Raw genomic sequence first — 19496 nt, forward strand, 5'->3', positions numbered from 1 at the left:
ATATGTAAATTCATCAAAATCTCTTTTTTTTTGAAAAGGCAAAAAAAAAAACGGTGCGACACGAGCCGGGGTGTTTGCATATTTAATATTGTAAAACAAAAACGAATGCGATTGATTGGCAAATATTTGCATTGCTATTAAATATTACCTGTGTTGGTGCCACCAGTGAAAATCCACGCTCCTGTGGTTTTGGCCGCTTTCAGTAGGCCCTTGCGAATTTCCTAAAATTGAAAATGGAAATAAACATTGCATTTAATTTCACTGAATTAATGGAATATATTTCACAAACAGACTAAAAAGGAAATAAATTACACGGTGAGTAAATGGCATGAAACATCTAATTAGGCAAACCAGAGGGTTTGCACAACCAATTGATTATCATTAAAATACGCAGATTATTTTAGTATTTTAATTTCAGATTAAAATCAATTCAAAATTCAATCAGACAATTCTGAGCGTTAAAAAGGAGCAATACAAACAAGGTTATAAAAGGGAAAATGTCTATGGCTGGTCAGTATATATAAAAATACATAGTATTAGGATTAAAAGTAGGTAAAATAAGTGTATTTGTTTGATTTATTCTTTGCTCATTATTTGTTCCAATAGTTTTATTCCCTCCACCAACTGTGGTGTCACTCCATTTGTGACTCTTCGAAGTATTCATGTTAGACCCAACAAAGTATATATTCTTGATCAGGGGACCATTCTAAGACAATGTCCGCCCCTCTGTCTGTCCGTTATAATCACGCTATCTTTGGAACGAATATTTTTCCAATAGGTAGGATAAGTTCGTAAATGGACCAAGTCGGTCCACGTTTTCTTATAACCTGCATATAACTGTACCTGACTTTATTCAGTATATTGATGATAATGGCATTATTCACCAGACATTATTCACCAGACATTATTCACCAGAATTGGTTCAAATATCGTATTTGAAGTTCGGAATCGGCACTTTATTTTACTTTTCGACGGATTTTTTTTTTAAATTCTCAAGTTCATTTAAAAAAAGGTGGGCGGAATTAAAAGGCCGTACTTTGCTCCTATTTTACTAATTAGACAAACTTCTGAGCGGTAAAGTTCGATGTTGGAGTAACCGGTTTATTGGTCAAAGAATGACACAACTTTGGCCAAAAATTATCCAAGAAGAAATATTAAAAAAAAAAACACTTAGAAAAGTCAGTCTGCATTTCGAAAAAATACCAACTTCTATCTTTTTACGTTCTAAGTTTGGCTTTTGTTCGCAGGAGTTATGGTTGTTTTCAAGAAGAAACAATTTTTTTATTTTTTATGACAGCCACTCCCCCATTTAAAGCGTATACCCCGATTTGAAGTATTTTTAACTATTAGCCATATTTTTATACCCTCCGTACAATGTATGTGGAGTTTGTCATTCAGTTTGTAACTCATTAAAATAGTCATTATAGACAGTGTAAATATTCCTGATCAGAGTAAAATTCTAAGTCGATTTAGCCACGTCCGTCCGTGTGTCTTTCCGTTTGTTGTAATCACGCTGAAGTCCAAACGGCATGTGGTAGAAATCTACTATTTCGCTTAGAGTTGTATTTTGTCTGCAGTTAGGTCAGGTTCAAAGATGATCCATATCGGTCAATGTTTCCGTATATCCCTCATATAATTGTACCTCTCCATATTCGGTATTTTCACGATTTTAACCACACTTTCTAACGGAATAATTTAAAATACGGTATTTAAAGTTTGTAATGGGATCTACATTCTATAGCAAAACTTTGTCTACATTAATCCACTATTTCGTATAGGCCTCATATAATTGTACCAAATGATATTCGGAATTTTGACGATTTTAGCCACATTTTCTAACGAAATAAAATTTGGTATTTTGAGTTTTTATTGGAATCTACCTCCTGAGGCTTAATATTGTCCACACAGGACCATATTACGGTATATCTCGATATCTCGAGAAGGTACGTTCTTCTTTAGCGCCCATATAATCGTACATTCCCTTATTCGGTATTTTGATAAATTTAGGCTTGTGTTCTTTTCACACAAATTTCCTCTAATTTTGGTATTTTGAATTCTTACTAGGAAGAAACCATCCTTGCAAAAAATGATCAATATATTCCCACGTTTTTATGTAACCCCGGATTTTAGCTATTTCCGGGGCTATTTCCACATTTTTCAATTGATTTGGTCCTTACTAGGTTTCTAAGACGGTCGAAAATTGCCTCTCAGAGGATTTTCAATATAGGCCAGTGTCTCAGAGTAGAGCCCATATAAAGGAACCTCCAGATTTAATCTATTTCGAGCGACTTGACCAAATTCTCCAGTTGATTTGGCAAAAATATTATATTTAGGCTACTTTGAGAGTAGACAAAATAAATTTAAAAATGAATAAAAATATCGTTTTCATTCCGAACATTACGGAGAATGGAATAAAATCAAATAGTTAATTAGATAAATCAAAAATAAGTTCGAAAAACATTGTTTAGAAACATATTTTATGAGGTTTTTAGAGATAAAGAAAATATGTAAAGTAGAGTAGGGACGACTTTTTCGATATCAAATGCATATTACTGAGAATCTATATAGACTACATACGACAAATATGAAAATGAAATGAAATTTTAAAATTCCCGATTTGCATCGCGAATAGAACTAAAAGTGAAACAGTACTTAAAATTTTACTTTAAAATGTAGTTTAATGTTTGATGCGGATAAATTTTTGAAAAGTTAAGTTGTATATAATTCTCATTTGGTACGTTTCTTCTACAATGTATGATAAATCAATTATGATAATTTAAGAATTTGACCCTTTGTGGGAAATATAGCAGATGGAGGTATTCTCATCTTCATGCGATTACTAAAACTATCTAATTATTTCATGTGATTTTTAAAGATAATCGGAGTTTTTGTTATTCAAAATTCAGCATTTCTCAATACAAATGGAAAAAAGTAAAAAAGCAACTAAGTCGATCTTTTAATACCCTCCACCATTTGGAAGGAACTTGAAGATTTAAAAAAAAATCCGCAAACTACCACTTAAATGAAAACCGTTATATGAGGACCATACAAAGACGAGGCCCTGGGTTCGTAAGTAATTACGGTGAATAATGTCGCAAAACTTATTGAAAGTACCGAGTATCGGGAGATACCCTCACATGGGGGCTATACGAAAACGTGGACCGACATGGCCCATTTACTGGTAAACTATGCATGTATGCAAAATTGTAGTCTTCTATCTCAATTCGTTCGAAAGATAGCGTGATTACAATAGATAGACAGGCGGACATCGCTAGATTGTTAGATTGTCTTAGAATTTTTCGCTGATCCAAAATATATATATTTTGTAGGGTCTATTGTGAATATATCGAGGAGTTACAAACGGAATGACAAAGCTAATATACCCTCCATAGAATGGTGGAGGGTATAAAAAATGTACATTTGACAACAGCCCTCACGTCTCGTGCGACTCTTTCCAAATAATTTGTATTCATCATTATTTTTGAGGATTCGAATTGTTGTTCATACACATTTTCAGGATAGCAGTGACCTTTCTTTATTATTTAAAATTTCCTCTTTTAAATTGGAGGAATGACGCAATTTCGAAAAATATAATACTAACATAATTTTAATTAATCATTACTTAACCAAAAACCACGTATTAAATTACAGCACAAACAATTTAAAAATATACATACCTTCTTTAACTTTGGCTGTAGCTCAAAGTTTGCCTTTCCACCTTGTACTGTTATCAGGAGTTTTGGTAATTCCAAATTCCATTCTTTGGTAAAGAGCTGCACCAATAATTCTGGACGGGTATCAAATGAAAGGCGAACATACTGCAAAGAAGAACCGCCCAAAAAAGGAAATTTATTTAATTCTTAACAAAGCCATAAGAAAATTGAATTTTAAGGCAGAAACTGGGTTACACAGAAACCAACCCAAAGATGGAGTAAAAAAAAACTTTATCGAAAAGCACACGGAACATTGACTTTGAATTGAGGGAAAATATCCTTTATTTATTTGTGGTACTTGTTCTCCTTCTTCGTCGTCTTCGTCGTAGTCGTCATCGTTCGTCGTCTATAAAAATAGACAGCGATAACGATGCTTATGACATTGACTAAGAAATTCAATGTAATGCCCCAACAGAATGGGCGAACAAAACCAAGAAAAAAATGCAAAAGAAAATATTGACGAGTCCTCTCTTTCGTTGGTATTCTGCCATTCTTATGGTTATGAAAATTTTCAATAGTCCATTGGAGACAAACCTGGGCTTTGGTGGGATGAGCACCACCTTGAAATTCAATGGTGCCATAAGCATCGGTGGGCTGCGCCCTGGTATGCTTATGGGGTAACCACAAGTCACCTGGAGAACCACTTTCGATGCCAGCGATGGTTTGATGGGTTACGCGAGCCTGGCCGCAGCAACATCTGTAAAGAAATGTAAAAGAGATGGAAAAGTGCTTTAAATAAGCTTATAAAATGTGGGATGCTGCTAAAAAAATAAATCCGTAGAGATATCGAAGATATCGATATTTCATCCACACAATATTTTGTTTTAATTAATTCTAAGTATTGTGCAGTTTGGGCGTGTGAATATCAATTTGTTTAGGAAAACGTATTTATTTATTTTCTAACTCATTCGACATTTTCAATTTTTATGTCTGTCCTAAGATTAGTACAAATTTGACAGTGTGGAGTCATTGCTTTTTATATGATATACTAGTTTTAATATATTGTACAATTTGTTCGATGGTGATACTAGGGAGAGATTGGACTGTAATGTCCCCTCTTTACACTAACTCTTTCTTACACTAGCTTTTATTCCAGTTACAGCTCATTTTATTATTTACAAGCATTTTGGTGAGAATTTTCCATAAAAAAAATTATTCGGGATGGAATTCAAGCGTGATAGTGTGATTTCTTTATATTTGGCTGGGTAAAGCCATTGAAATTCCAAAAAGTGGAAGAACTTACACCGCAACAGAAAAGAGCCAAAGAGTTGCTTCGCTCGGCCGAAACTGCCGAGTTTATTTTCTCCGATGAGAAAATATTCGTTGTCCAGTAGTTTGCAATCAAACAAAATGATCATGTTTACTTGCCAAAGAAATGTGCACCTTCGGTTGGCCACCAGAAATAAAGCGCCGGCCATGGTGATGGTTTGGGCCGCCATAACAGTCGATGGTCACTCTCCGCTAGTATTAATCGACCGTGGCATCAGAATAAATTCTGAATATTATCGCGAAAATATTCTGGAGGGTGTATTAAAGCGAACATTTTGGCCGCAGACCATGGACACTCCAACACGACTCAGCAACATCCTCGCTTCATTTTCAGCGCATAATGGCCACCAAAATCTCCGGATACCAATCCGTTGGACTATTGTGTTTGGAGTAATTTGGAAAGCAAGGTTGGCACTAAAAAATACCAAAGTGTCGATCACCTCAACCAAGCGCTTCGCCGGGTATGGGACGAAATACCACAGAGCAACATTCGGGCAGCGTGTGACGGTTTCATTGGCCGTTTGAAGGACATATTTCGTGCCAAAGGTGGCCAATTCGAACAAATCTGAACTTATTCTAAAATTTGATGCTATTTCCGATATTTTAAAATTAAAAAAAAGTTGACCTTTGGACTCAAGTTTTCTTTCTTATTTTATTTTGGCTTGAGGTCAGTAGAATAAAAAACAATTAATTTTGTTTCATCATTTTATTTCCAATATTTCGATCGGCATCGACGATCTTCATCAGGGATTGAAATTTGTTTATATTCTTAAAAACAATTTCTGTCTGAAGTCTGAAAATCTCTGTAATGTGATGTGGAAGTGAAATTGTTTTTAAGAATATAAACAAATTTCAATCCCTGATGAAGATCGTCGATGCCGATCGAAATATTGGAAATAAAATGATGAAACAAAATTAATTGTTTTTTATTCTACTGACCTCAAGCCAAAATAAAATAAGAAAGAAAAATTAAAAAAAAGAATGTTAAAAATTTATCTCACAATACACTATTTATTTTGAGCCTAATATAAATTTAATAAAAACAAGTAAGCAAAAACTATAGACATGCGGGAGCAACCATGTGATACCCTACAACACTGTAATATGTTGGAAGCCGCCTTATGTCCAAATTAATACCTTCAACACATAGAGTTGGGGGATGTAAAAAACTTTTGAAAATTTACAATTCAAAATTGTAAGTCAAATTAACAATAAATATTCACTTTTTTGACTTCGCTATTTTCTTAGATTTTATTCTCTTCTGGCAAGAGACCATTCAGAATTGATTAGAATTGTGGAAACCAGTCCAGTGGTTCTGGACTTATAGCGGTCTAACTAACATCCCCTTTTTTGATATATTTTGCTGTATATGTGATATTTTGGATATGAGCATCAATGTAACGACCAGAAGTGATATTTTCGTGTGTTTGTGATTTCGAAAGTATTAAAAATATTCGCGGTTTAGTGGAAATTTTCGTATATTTAACAAAAAAAAAAAATTATGGTCTATTTTACACGCTAAATATTGTCCGATGACCATCCAAATTGGTATGCTTCTGCCCAGTGCTAAACTCTAACTGCACGCAAAATTCGGATTTGTCAATAATTGTGACCTGCAGAGCAACATAAAAATCATGAATTTTTCCTATTTTTGGTCTATTCAACCCCTAATTATTTTGTTATCGCCTCAAAATCAATAGGGTTCTATTCAACCTCAACCTCACCTCCATATTAAATTTCGCGAAGATCGGGCCATAATTGCGACCTGTAGCTTGATTACAAATTAACATGGACAGACAGACGGAAGGACATACATAGCTAGATCGACTCAACTCGGAGAGATAGGAGGATCCATATATGGTTTCCTATGTCGGAGCCCAATATTTCAATGTGTTACATAATTTTTGACTCAATCAAACTTATAATACCACCAACACATAGTGTTGTAGGGAATAAATATTAGATTGTTGTTTGGTTCAACATTGTTACTTAATTCCCTTTGTGTGGAATTCAGAATTTTTCAATATTATAACGGTTATATTATTTCATCGAATTTCGCTAGACATCACAACTTATTCGGCTTTTACCCGTCCAAAGTTGTGTCATGCTGGATGTAACATAAAGAGTGGGTCGGCATATTACATTTTTATGTCTGACCTTAGTTTAGTACAAATTTGACATTTGAATTTTTATAGTCGGTCTTCCCCAAAGAAGCTTTTTTGGTTGCCTTTACACTCATTTTCCTTGAGGTATACGGTAAATAGATAATGCTCATTAGTCTATTTATCACTTGTTGCAACACAAATTTACAGTCTAAATAAAACTATTCCTAAGTTTATATAATTAAATTATATTTTGAAATTAAAAATAGTTCAAACACCACTGACGCAGTATTCAATGTTTACGATTTGGTTCTATTAAACTACATATATCTGGCAATGGATTCATTTAAAAAAAATCAAATATTAAATTTACATCCTTACTCCTACAACATCCTTACTCAACAACTTGTTATCCAATCGAGGGATATCATAATTCATAGCCATGTGTTGCACATTAAGACGGCATTCGCAAAAAACAGTGCAAACCCATACCTAAAGGTAGACAATACGTGAGCAAAATGTTGAATAGCACACCAGGAAGATTCCTGACAGCAACACATGCTAAGCACAGTAAAACCATGCATTATAAGGCTACAAATTTTAAGAAGGGGAATTTCTTGATCAGTTTATAAAAATGCGTGTGTAATAACAACCTAATTTTCAAAATCGGAATTCGAAATTCGCTTTATCAGACATAATTATGAAAAAAATAACTTTAAAACTCTTCTTAAATAGAAAAACACCAATTATCTCTAAGCGCTAAGCTGGTCCGCATCCTCAAAGTACCTTAATATACGTTCAACAATGATATTATCTCTGAACTAGCATCTGTTTTAAAAATGTCAGTCCAGTTTTCGTCACAAAGATATCTTCCCTATCTATTTGCGCCCTATCGAAGCAATAACGGGCTCTATAGACATTACTTTTGTCAATATGACGAAAATGGACAAACCCTTCCTGATATCTACCCCTAAGTATTTCATCTTATCCAAGACAGGGATCTGCTCCGAGCCTATTTTAAGAACCGGCTGAAAACTTCCAAATAGCAAATTTCCTTACGTTTAACTTTGAGCACCATCTAAAGAAATACCGATGGAGGGCATCGCGATACTCGTTAGCACAATTCGGTTCCGGAAAGTTTTTTTACACATTACAGGGATTGAAACCGAAAATGAAAACATAACAAGTAAAATAGTATCAGTCGGTTTAGCCGAGTAACCTTGTAACCCCAACCTTGAGTAATGATTATTCTAACTGTTGACCCTTTATGGGGGAGGTTCCGAAGCAGTTGGCCAATATTGACAAATTTGTATATGACCTGAGACTGATACAAATATTACAACGTGACAGATTTAGACAATATCGACTACTTCCTATACTTTGGAAAATGTGAAAACTCCAAAAAAACTCCATCTAATACAGATAAAAATATTGGTATGAGCAAATTTTAAGGAAATCGAACATTTATATCCAATTTAATGTGAAATCATAAATTCCTATAAATTATATATTCGTATCAGATTTCTGGTTAAGAGAAATATTTAGAAATAGCAAGTTTTAAAGAGTTGTAAAGTATTGGAAATTGTGACCCTTTGTGGAGGAGGTATCAGAAGGAATGGTCCGATCTCTACCATCTTTATAACAGATCTCGTGTTAATGGAAATATTGAGATGCGCTTAGTCTGGAATCGAATTTTAATTTCGTGTTTTATGAGCTTCATGAATATTCAAAAATTTAGACCTTTGTGGGGAGGTACCAGAAGGAGTGGACCGATATATTCCATCGGATGGACATCGCTAGGCCAAAAATACCTAGGGTCTAATACCGTTATTCCGATGAGGTACGTTTTGGCCGTATCAAATCATATATCTAGCCATATGGCTGAGGGTATAACTAGCCATATGGCTAAGGGTATACAAATATCAAGAACAAGTTTTGATGGCGAAAAGTCTCATCTTATTTAAGAATTTAAGGACGGAAAGACATAATTGAAACTACGAAATATTCCACAAAACAAAATTCCTTATTCGATTTGAACGATAAGTCATAAATAAGCTGAACGAGTTTTAAATTGTTATTTAAACCGATTGAGTGATAAACTGCAATGTCACAAGTAAAACCAATTTTATTTACTTTATCTCGGTAGTTAGACCCACGGTAGTTAGAGAAAGGTGAAAATGGTCCACAGGCTTGACAAGCAATCCTTTACAGTGGCCAATACTAATTATGGACTTGGTCTTACTAAATGTCAGCTTTGGTTTCTCTAATGAATTTTGCCAGGTCATATAGGGTTTCTCCTTGGTGTTTACTCATAAAGACCTCAACTGAGAGGATTTCATTGAAGGTCGAGTAAATTATTTAATTTTTCTGACTTCTAAAATAAATATTTCCAATTTTAAAACGGCGTCATTTTTCCTATTTTATATTTATCTCTGAATGTTTTCCCTAATGTGAGTCGCCGTTCCTTTCGATTGAGGGTTCGCCATGCGACTTTGATCGGTGAATATTTAATTTCATATTCGGGTTCGGTCGATTGGTCACCTAGATCGTGCGATTTAAAACCTTTAGACAAATTTTTGCGGGACTACGTTAAGCTCATGTCTATAATGACGAGCCTGCTTCAAATTGACGCCTTGGGTGCATTTATTCGTGAGATACCGGACGAAATATTTGAAAAAATATTCCAAAATTGGAGTACTTTTAGTACAAATTTTCAAATATGTTGCAACTTATGACTTATTCCAATCAGAATTGATAAAATAAAGAATTTTAGTTTTTCTCTACAGTACATATTGGTACGATCTTAGTACCAAAAATGTAACGTAACGTAAACAAAAAAAGTAGAAATTTAATTGTTTGTACTTTTAAGGACCGTTTTTCGTTGTTCCACTGTTCAGCATTCTTTGACATATTTCGAGCTGAATTCTTTGTATCAGTAGCAAGTATATGTATCATAAATGCCATGTGGGAATATTGAAAATGTTTTGCTATCCTTGAATGCTTTAACATTCAGGAAGGACACACAAATATCACATAAACACCGCGGCAGTTTTTGTCATTAGATATGGTTTTTAAGCGTTTATTGCGGAAATATTGATGCATATATCTTATGGAATCTGGCGTGTTGGGGAGGGGAATTACCTACAAATATTGATATGAAAAAGGTTTATATAACAATAATTCTAACTCGATAAAACAAAGATATCTATTTCCGTCACATATTATCAGCTAGTGAGCATAACGATGAGCTGGAGAATCATTACATATAATTAAGAAACATTTCTGTATATTAAATTTAAATCGGCTCAGATTTAAATGAATACATCATATACAGGGTGAGATAGAAAAACTGCAACCAACTTCAGGCTGGTGGTTCGAAAAGTAAAGAAGCGACTTGATCGAAAACCGCGTCGCAGTGGCCGAAAAATGGCTCGTGAGCTGACCATATCACAATATTACATTCGACAAATATTGAAAAATGAGCTGAAGGTAAAGCCATTGAAATTCCAAAAAGTGCAAGAACTTACAACGCCACAGAAAGAAAATAGACTCAAAAGAGCTAAAGAGTTGATTTGCTTGGCCGAATTTTGCTTTCTCCGATGCGAAAACATTCTTATCCCGCAGTTTGTAAACAAACAAGATGATCGTGTTTACTTGTGAAAGAGATCAGCTGAAAATGTGCTCCTTCGGTTGGCCACCAGAACTCAAGCGCCGACCATGGTAATGGAGTGGGCCACCATAACAGCCGATTGTCGCTCTCGGCTCGTATTAATCGACTGTGGCATCAGAATAAATTCCGAATATTATCGCGAAAATATTCTGGAGGGTGTATTAAAGCCTTGGGCACGCAAACATTTTGACCGCACACCTTGGACATTTAGCACGCGTCACCCAATAATAGTTACAAAATAAGGTTCCTCGTTTCATTTCCAGTGCACAATGGCCACGAAAATCTCCGGATACAAATCCGTTGGACTATTGTGTCTGGAGTATTTTAGAAAGCAAGGTTGGCACTAAAAAATACCAAAGTGTCACCTCAAGCAGCGCTTCGCCGGAAATGGGCCAAAATATCGCAGAGCAACTTTCGGGCAGCGTGTGACGGTTTCATTGGACATTTGAAGGCCATAATCGTGCCAAAGGTGACCAATTCGAACACATCTAAACTTATTATAAAACTTGATACTATTTCCCACATTTTTTGCTTTCATTCAATAAAATTAAAAAAATGTAAAAATGATGGCGTTTGACTTTGTTTCAGTTTTTTATCTTACCCTGCATATGTGTTCCACACGATCTCATAATAATCTCATAATTTTGATATATTACGATGTGCTTGATATAGTTTTGCAATCTTAAACTCACTATAATGCAGTAGCAATCCGCGTTAAATCCTCTACACAAAATGTCGTAAAATCGAGATATTAAGATTTTAATGCCTTTATAGCCATAACACCCCTTCATTTTGTGTCTTCATAAACACTGGGACAATTTGTTGTTTTGGCAATCTTTCGTAAGTCGTTTGATGCAGATTACCACCCTCCCTTAGTGTCAATTATGTTCTTTGTTAATAAATCTTTGACAACTCTTTTTCTATTCCCTACGCCTTTTTGGTACACTGTGAATTACGAAGAAGTTGAAATGGACGCTAAAAATATAGCAAACACGATTTGGTAGAAAACATCTGTGGTTTATGACCTAACTGGGTGCATAAAATCGCAGTAAATCAAAAATTTGCACATTAAATATAATATAACAATTCCCCTTACCTTTCATCTGAATACAATTTTAGACAGCGACCTAATTTCTAAAGAGACGAATATTTTTTAAATTTGTTACGTATAAAATAGGTTTTTTTTTAATTGTATTTTATTATTGTTTTATATCTATTTAGAAAAAAGACAGATCTAGATAAGCAATTCTAAATGATACTAGGTGTGAACATACCATAACAACATTAATTGCCTTAGAAATTACTCTTGCTTTCTCTCTCCCTCTCTTTTTTTATCATAAATCAGCCTCTCTCTTTTCTCAACAAAATATATTGTATTGAGTCAAAACTTTTTGACGCACTTGTTTATTATTATTAGTCACATCCAGAACCATGGATTCCGGAGCGAATTGTATTACGCTTATCGTTGGTGACATGTGTGCCTTTGGTGGCGTTATCAAGAGGTCTGATAAAATTATCAGCATCTGGGTCCCGCCGTTTACCTTACCCAGTGACCTAATTTGTATTTTACCATCATTTTATTTATTTTGGTATTTTTTCTGGATAAATACCAATGAAGACGGAAAAACAACAGCCTGATGTACGTCACAGTGATGTACATCTTGGATGGATAACACCATATCTGAAATTTACCTTCTTATCAAATTATTAACAATGATCTTTGGCTCACATGTTTGACACAGATTGAGTTGTTGGTTTTCTTTATTAGTCTATTCGCCCAAAATTGTAAAAGATGAGTGAGATGATTAACGCCCAGAGGGAGCTGCTAGGGCTGGAATTTCGAAATACGGATTTTTGGGAATTACGTACTAAAAGTGCTAAAATTTGTGTTTTTTGGACTAGGTTTGGCGTAGTTTTTGGAAATTTTTGTTAATAAAGCTAATATAAAGTACTTAATATTGTAATGTTAGAGCTAGTTAATCGAAATTTTATACTAAGCTCTGAGGAAGAGAACTTTTCTGCAAGATTCAAATTCAAAAATCGTCAAGTCTTGAAATACGTCTTATAGGTCACTGTTGATGTGAGTCATTAGATGGAGTTTTTTCGGAATCTGTACCAAACGAGTACTTTTAACTTTAAAGAGATCGTACTTTTTGCAAAAAAATACCAAAAGTACCAAAAAAGTGTCAGTCGTTAAAAAGTTTTGCCGACAGATGTTTACCCTTAGCCTGTCAGTTTACTAAAGTATGTTCTAAAATTGTTCAAAATTAAGACCTTTTATGGGAGAAGATACCGAAGCAGTGGACCAAAATTATCCACTTCTCATCTGAACTAACTCTGATAAATATATTACAACTTGCCCAATTTGGACTATATTGACTAATTTATATGTGAAAAAAGTTATTCGTGATGGAATTCAAGGGTGATAGTGTGATTCTTTATATTTGGCTGGAAAAGCACAAGTGGCTATCGTTAGAGCACGCCAGCATTTAAATGTGAATAAATCTTTTGTGTCTTGTACTATCCCTGGTAGCGTAGTCCGACGGTTGGCCACCAGAAGTCAAGCTCCGGCCATGGTGATGGTGTGGGCCGCCATAACAGCCGATGGTCGCTCTCCGCTCGTATTAATCTACCATGGCATCAGAATAAATGCCGAATATTATCGCGAAAATATTCTGTAGGGTGTATTAAAGCCTTGGGCACGCAAATATTTTGGCCGAAGAACTTGGACATTCCCTCATCGCACTCAGCACCTATGAATGGTTACAAAATGAGTTTCTTCGCTTAATTTCCAGCGCACAATGTCCACCAAAATCTCCGGACACCAATACGTTGGACTATTGTGTCTGAGATATATTGGTCCACATCTTGGTGTAGTCCCCATATAACGGTACCTCCCGATATTAGTTATTTTGATAATGTTTGCCACATTTTTTTCACGAATTTTTCTGAAAATTGGAATTTGAAGGTCATAATGGGTTCTAGTTCCCCCATGTAATGATGGTTTTTGTCACATTTTTTCACGGATTTGTCTAAAAATTGATATTTATGGGTCCTAATGGGTTCTAGCTCCTAGAAACATTGTATGTGTAGGTCCACGTTTTTGTATAGCCCTATATAGCGATATTTCCCGATATTCGGTATTTTAATGATTTTTGGCACATTTTCCCATGAATATGTCTAAAAATTGGTATTTGTGGGTCATAATGGGTTCTAATGTTTCCTTCACCCTAAGGTGGATGTTTTTGTTTGTTTTAAATTTAAATTAACAATTTAAAACTGGACTGGATATTTTCTTAATATTTATTTTTTCCATTGGTAACGATATATTGCATTTAAATTGCAATTCATTTGATAAAAAAAATAAAAAATTTTATCACTTACCTTGTTTCATCTTTGGGACATGGTATGAATTTGATGCATTCACGCTTCTGAAAGTTTGTCTCAATCCAACTTCGAGGTTGATGCTGTTGTTGCCACAAGAGTATGGGACATGACATAAGGGGGAGCAGGATTTTATGGAAAAAATACAAAAAAGAAAATATGACATAAAAATTATATGAGAATTATTACAATTGGCGAAATCTAGGTTAAAAGCCTAAATCAATTAAAAGATAAATATTTCTTTTTATTTTCATTATTATTATTATTATTAATATTTTGTTTACATCATTTTGGCACAAGCACACGCTTCAAGAAACACATCAAACAATGGTCCATAAATAAAAAACAAAATAAAACAAAAATACAAAATACAAACTGAATTATTGCCTTTTTAATTAAATGTTGACAGGAAATCAATAAAACAAAAAATTAAATCAACTGAAAAGAAGCTCAAATATTTGGTTACAGAAAAAATATTAAATTATGGTTCAGTTTTTTTTTTCATAAATACATAACACAATACTATTTACACAACAACAATTCAATTTCGTTATATACGCATAAAATGTTTTTTTTTTATGTGGTGAATACTTTCATATACTTTAGCTGGGCATAAATAGCTTGGTGAAATATTTGTACTTAACGCTACGTTTTCATTGCCAATGGCGGATTTGCATGAACGGAAAATGTGTTAATTTGGAAAATGACCACTAAAATGTCAAAGCCACAATGGGTTGATAATGTACGGAAAAGTGTCCAGTGTTGGGTAAGAACACTGGAAAAAATCAATACATACATATCTACAAATTGTCATTAACTGCACTAGGTACTCGTATTGCAATTTTAATAATTTGTTGGTGTTAAATCGGTGCGTGTCTACAAAATTATTATTAACTACTTACACAATTCCTTTCCTCATTTTTTTTTATTTCCATAAAAAGAATTATTTTGCAATTAATATGTCAATAATTAAATTCTCTCCAAATTAAAGTTTAATGAAGTTATGACAATGATGTTCTCTTTAAGAGATATATAATAATTGTTAATATATATATTGTTTAAAAATAATGTTGAGCGTGTTATTGGTTTTATTTCATTTTCTCATTCACTTTGAAATATTATATTTTACAGTAGATTAGCCTTTTGGTTATCAATAAACATTAGCTGTAACTTGATTTTTTTTCTGGGGTAACTCTGTTCTAAAACCCATTTTTCGGTATTTCTACATATTGTCCGATTTTGCTATAATTTTACATGGGGAAGGGTAAGTGCACATTGAGAATAAGGTAATACTTCAGTAGGGGAAAGTGTTAGGAGGTATGTGTCCTTTTTTTTATAACAAGAGCCATGCAAACTTATAATATTCATTTGGAATTTTTGTCAAACACTTGCCTTAAACGCTGGTACAATTCAAAGTCTCAATTTTTTAAACTGAATAAAAACCTGACAATTTTTCATAGCAACTCCAGGAAACCTGCACACGTAGGTTCTCCTTACATGTAAATAGCCCTCTTATCCACAGTAATAAATGTCCAAAGCTAGCACACATAAAAAGATGAATGGAAAACTATAAAGCCGGACAACAAGCCTATGTCCAGTTAGAAGAAGAAAAAGAAGAGATAATTGAAGTCAGCGACGCACAGTGGAGTGAAATTCATCACTCAAATCTTTGAATGTCAAACTAATTTATGTGTTACATAAAATGTCGAGTTCTCTGGAAAGGATTATATATATGTAGCAAAGGATTATATCTTTTCTACAAATACCAAAAGTGAAAATGGGTCTTGATTTGGGAAAAGGCAATTTTTGGTATTCATCAACAAACTTTTACTTTGCATTTACATTCCCAATGGATTAAAAAATTCACCTTCCAATTAATTGTTCATATCTGAAATAAATCAGTCCTTTTCTACTAAATTAGTATAGAAATGTACTTCGAACTGTTTCAAAAATCTCCATCATCATTATCTTCAATTGTCAGTAGTAAAAGTGAGAAAAAAAACTCTAACACTTATAAAGGAAGTGATGATTTTTAGTGATCTGAAAATTTTGCAGTAAAAAGGAAAGCCAGAGTGACACTATCTAGCACTCACCGCTATGCTCATGCACTAGGCTCATCAGGCATATTTGGCAGTGATGGCTTACAGGAGCCGTTCTTTGGAAAGTGTAATTTGTTGCGATCAAGCATATGCCAATTAAACGCCAGAAACCATCCAAGTTCGACTCAAGTTCTACTAGCAAATCTACTTTTACCTAATTTCGATTTTCCACTTATAATTGGATAAGATCTCTGGAGAGACACGTTTAATGAAAACAACAAAAGTAAATACAATATATTATAGAAAACTGGAAAAAAGCATATCCACCACAAAACCAGTTGCCATATGACCAAAAAGGGTATAGATGCCGATGGACCCTAGGTCTATTTAGACCAAATTCTTTCTGGAAAATGTGGAGTCGATCTAGTGCGTGTCCATCCGTCCGTCTAGCTGACAGGTGTGGACGATATATCTCCGATAATATCGGTTCACTCCTTCCAGTACCTGCCCCACAAAAGGTAAAAATTCTGACAGTAAATATCATCCGAGTTTGTTAATACTTTCCTAATCCTAATATTAGTGTCTGTGCCAGGTCAGGTGTGAAAGTGAAAAATATCGGCCCACCCCATAAAATACCTCGCCACAAAGGGTTAACATTTTGAATAATTATAACTCTTATGAAATGTATATTAAGAGTGCAATTGTATTCAAGATTCAAACATTTCAATATATCAACCACCACAAGATCTGATATGAAGAACGGACTACTCCTTCTGCTACTTCTCCCACAACGGGTGGAATTTATATCCCCCATTAAAATGCGAAATAAGCAACCGATTCTTTTAAAATTTCACACATCAAATTATTTTTATTAACCAAATATCTGGTGTTACGATGGGAAATATTTGGTACACTCCTTCTGGAATCCCCCTCAAAGGGTCACAATGTTCAATAAATATATATCTCATAGATTGAGAAACAAGTCAACTATTCTTTTAAAATGTATATTATATCTCTCAACGAGTGCGAGAGATCTGTCATATGTGAATATGAAATGTATGGGCCCACTTTTACTGGTTTAGACGAATTCATGTGAGTCCTACAAATCATTATTTCTGAAGGATGACGTCAAATATATGAATATTTTTCATCAAATTTCACTATTAAAAAAATATGTAATTAATTTTGCGCGTCAAATCCTACTATTCAATAGCCTCTCAGGGGTATAAAAAATGAGGCTAAAGACCTCGCAATAACTAAAATACAACTTTTCAACCAAGTCGCTTGAAAAAATATGACCAACACCCAAGCTGTACGTAAAATGGGGGTTACTTTAAACAAGGACTGTAGCAAAACGTAGAACTATACTAATAAATTTTGATAGTAGCGTTTTCATATAATTAGAAATAAAAATAACAAAATAAAATTGAAAATCCACTTTTTCATTATTATTATTATATTTTTTTCTTTTTTGAGATCAGGAAGTGACTCGATTGAGAGTTTAAATATTTGATCAAAAACTCCTCGTGTTACAATCAGTAATATTGCCTTTATACCAACCTACCTATCCACCAATATATGGGATGTGTGATAATTTTTGGAAAATGCCAGAATAGTGGATTGAATTAATCCACTTCATCTAATAATGATGTTATTATCAAAAATTAAAAATGTATTTCCAATTTTATGCGAATTATTGTTAATCTAAATTTTAATCTCTTGTGAGGGAGGTACGAGAAGGAGAGAGCCGATATCTACCATCCCCCAATAGATCTTGCGTTAGTAGAAATATTGGTTTGTGCCGAGTTTGAAGAGAAATGGGCTTTTATTTCATTAGAGTATTTTATTAGAGTTATAATTATTTGACCCGTTGTGGGTGAGGTACCAGAAGGAGTGATCCGAAATATTCCCTCATCCCACCAATGTTTGTTTTGGTAGAAATAGTAGGATGCCCGAAATTTGAAGACAATTTCACTGTTATTTTACATGTTATAAAAGTTATAATTATAGAAATGAGGGAGGTACTTGATGGGGTTGACCGATATTGTCCATTTTCGGATTTAAAATTTGAACAGAATTGAATGATTCCTTCTGTTCTATGATTATTATTTTCTATGAAATTTTTCTATGAAAATTTTGACCTTTGCACCAGGAGGAGTGGACCGATATTGCCAATTTCCGATCTCGAATTAAGTTTGACAATAAGTTCAAATCGGATAAACTTTTCAAGAGTGATCGTGCGAACCCGCCAGCCTGACGGATCGACTCCAAACGTCCAGAAACGTGTTTGGTCCAAAGAGACCTGGGGTCTAGAACAGTTATATCGATGAGGAACGTTTTTACGTATCAAATGTACCCCCTGTATGAGTGAAGGTATAAGTATTTAGACGCTTGAAAATTGAAGTGAATCGGTTGCTTTTATGAGAGTTAAATTTATCCTAAATTTGGATCCTTTATGGGGGAGGTACTTAATGGACCGATATTGTCCATATGGCTGAAGGTATAAGCCCCAGGGGCTTAATCGTGTTATGGAGATTTTGTTTTTCATTAAGGCCAAATCAATATGCACAAATATATCATGGCCCCAAATTGATACAATTATATATGAAGCATTCTGCTAGAGGAATGTATGAATCAAAAAATTTAACTCACGCGTGGCAAGCTTCAAAAGAAGCTGAATTTTCCAATATAATTTATTGGAAAATTTGAAATTTATTTAACGAACTCTTACATTGAGAGCTCTTGTGTTTAGGATTTCCTACGTTTATTTGCAATGAAACGTCTACAACTTTTTCTAAATGAGAGGTCATGGCAGAAATTTGGGTCACCACTTTTGATTCCAACGCAATGCCGGTTGAAAAGTGGAATATCTTCAAAATTTTTATATTTTAGCAGAAATCAATACAATACGGACATTCAGATATTTTTGCGTCCGAAGAGAATCGTGAAGAAATAAAATGCAGTTAATATAGCATTTCATTTAAAAATAGTAAGCAATCGTCCACCACTTGTGGAAAAATGAGTGATGACGTTCGTCATTCATTTCGAACAAAAAAAAAAAAACAGTTAAAACCAACAGCATTGATATGAGTAAAGTTCAATAAAACTACTGACTTGTTCACAACTACATTTTGCTGATGCACCAAATGTCTAAAGGAGCAAGGACATTTTTTTTTGCTCAATTAATAGAATTTTGCAGAGTAACAGATGACATGTCGATTCACCAAATTTATATGTTAGTTGATTTGTCTGAGAAGTTTGTTCACATTATTTTTTACACAAATTAAGCAGCTGCAAGACAGGCGATAATTAAATTCAA

The 19496-nt window shown here is 34.0% G+C and overlaps 1 protein-coding gene across 9 annotated transcripts in view; it reads right to left on the bottom strand.

Annotated features, from left to right (window-relative positions):
• LOC131801561 (transient receptor potential cation channel trpm-like) overlaps nt 1-19496 on the bottom strand; it is a 153171-nt gene that overhangs the window by 54256 nt on the left and 79419 nt on the right. For all 9 annotated transcript variants that reach the window (XM_059120350.1, XM_059120352.1, XM_059120348.1 and 6 more), the window contains 4 exons: nt 14139-14221; nt 4248-4410; nt 3678-3818; nt 149-221 (listed from right to left, as the gene is read on the bottom strand). In XM_059120350.1, the coding sequence (XP_058976333.1) occupies nt 149-221; nt 3678-3818; nt 4248-4410; nt 14139-14221 (460 nt within the window). The remainder of the gene's footprint in view (nt 1-148; nt 222-3677; nt 3819-4247; nt 4411-14138; nt 14222-19496) is intronic.

The sequence above is a fragment of the Musca domestica genome, unplaced genomic scaffold, assembly GCF_030504385.1.
Source record: "Musca domestica strain aabys unplaced genomic scaffold, Musca_domestica.polishedcontigs.V.1.1 17, whole genome shotgun sequence".
NCBI classification, from domain to species: domain Eukaryota; kingdom Metazoa; phylum Arthropoda; class Insecta; order Diptera; family Muscidae; genus Musca; species Musca domestica.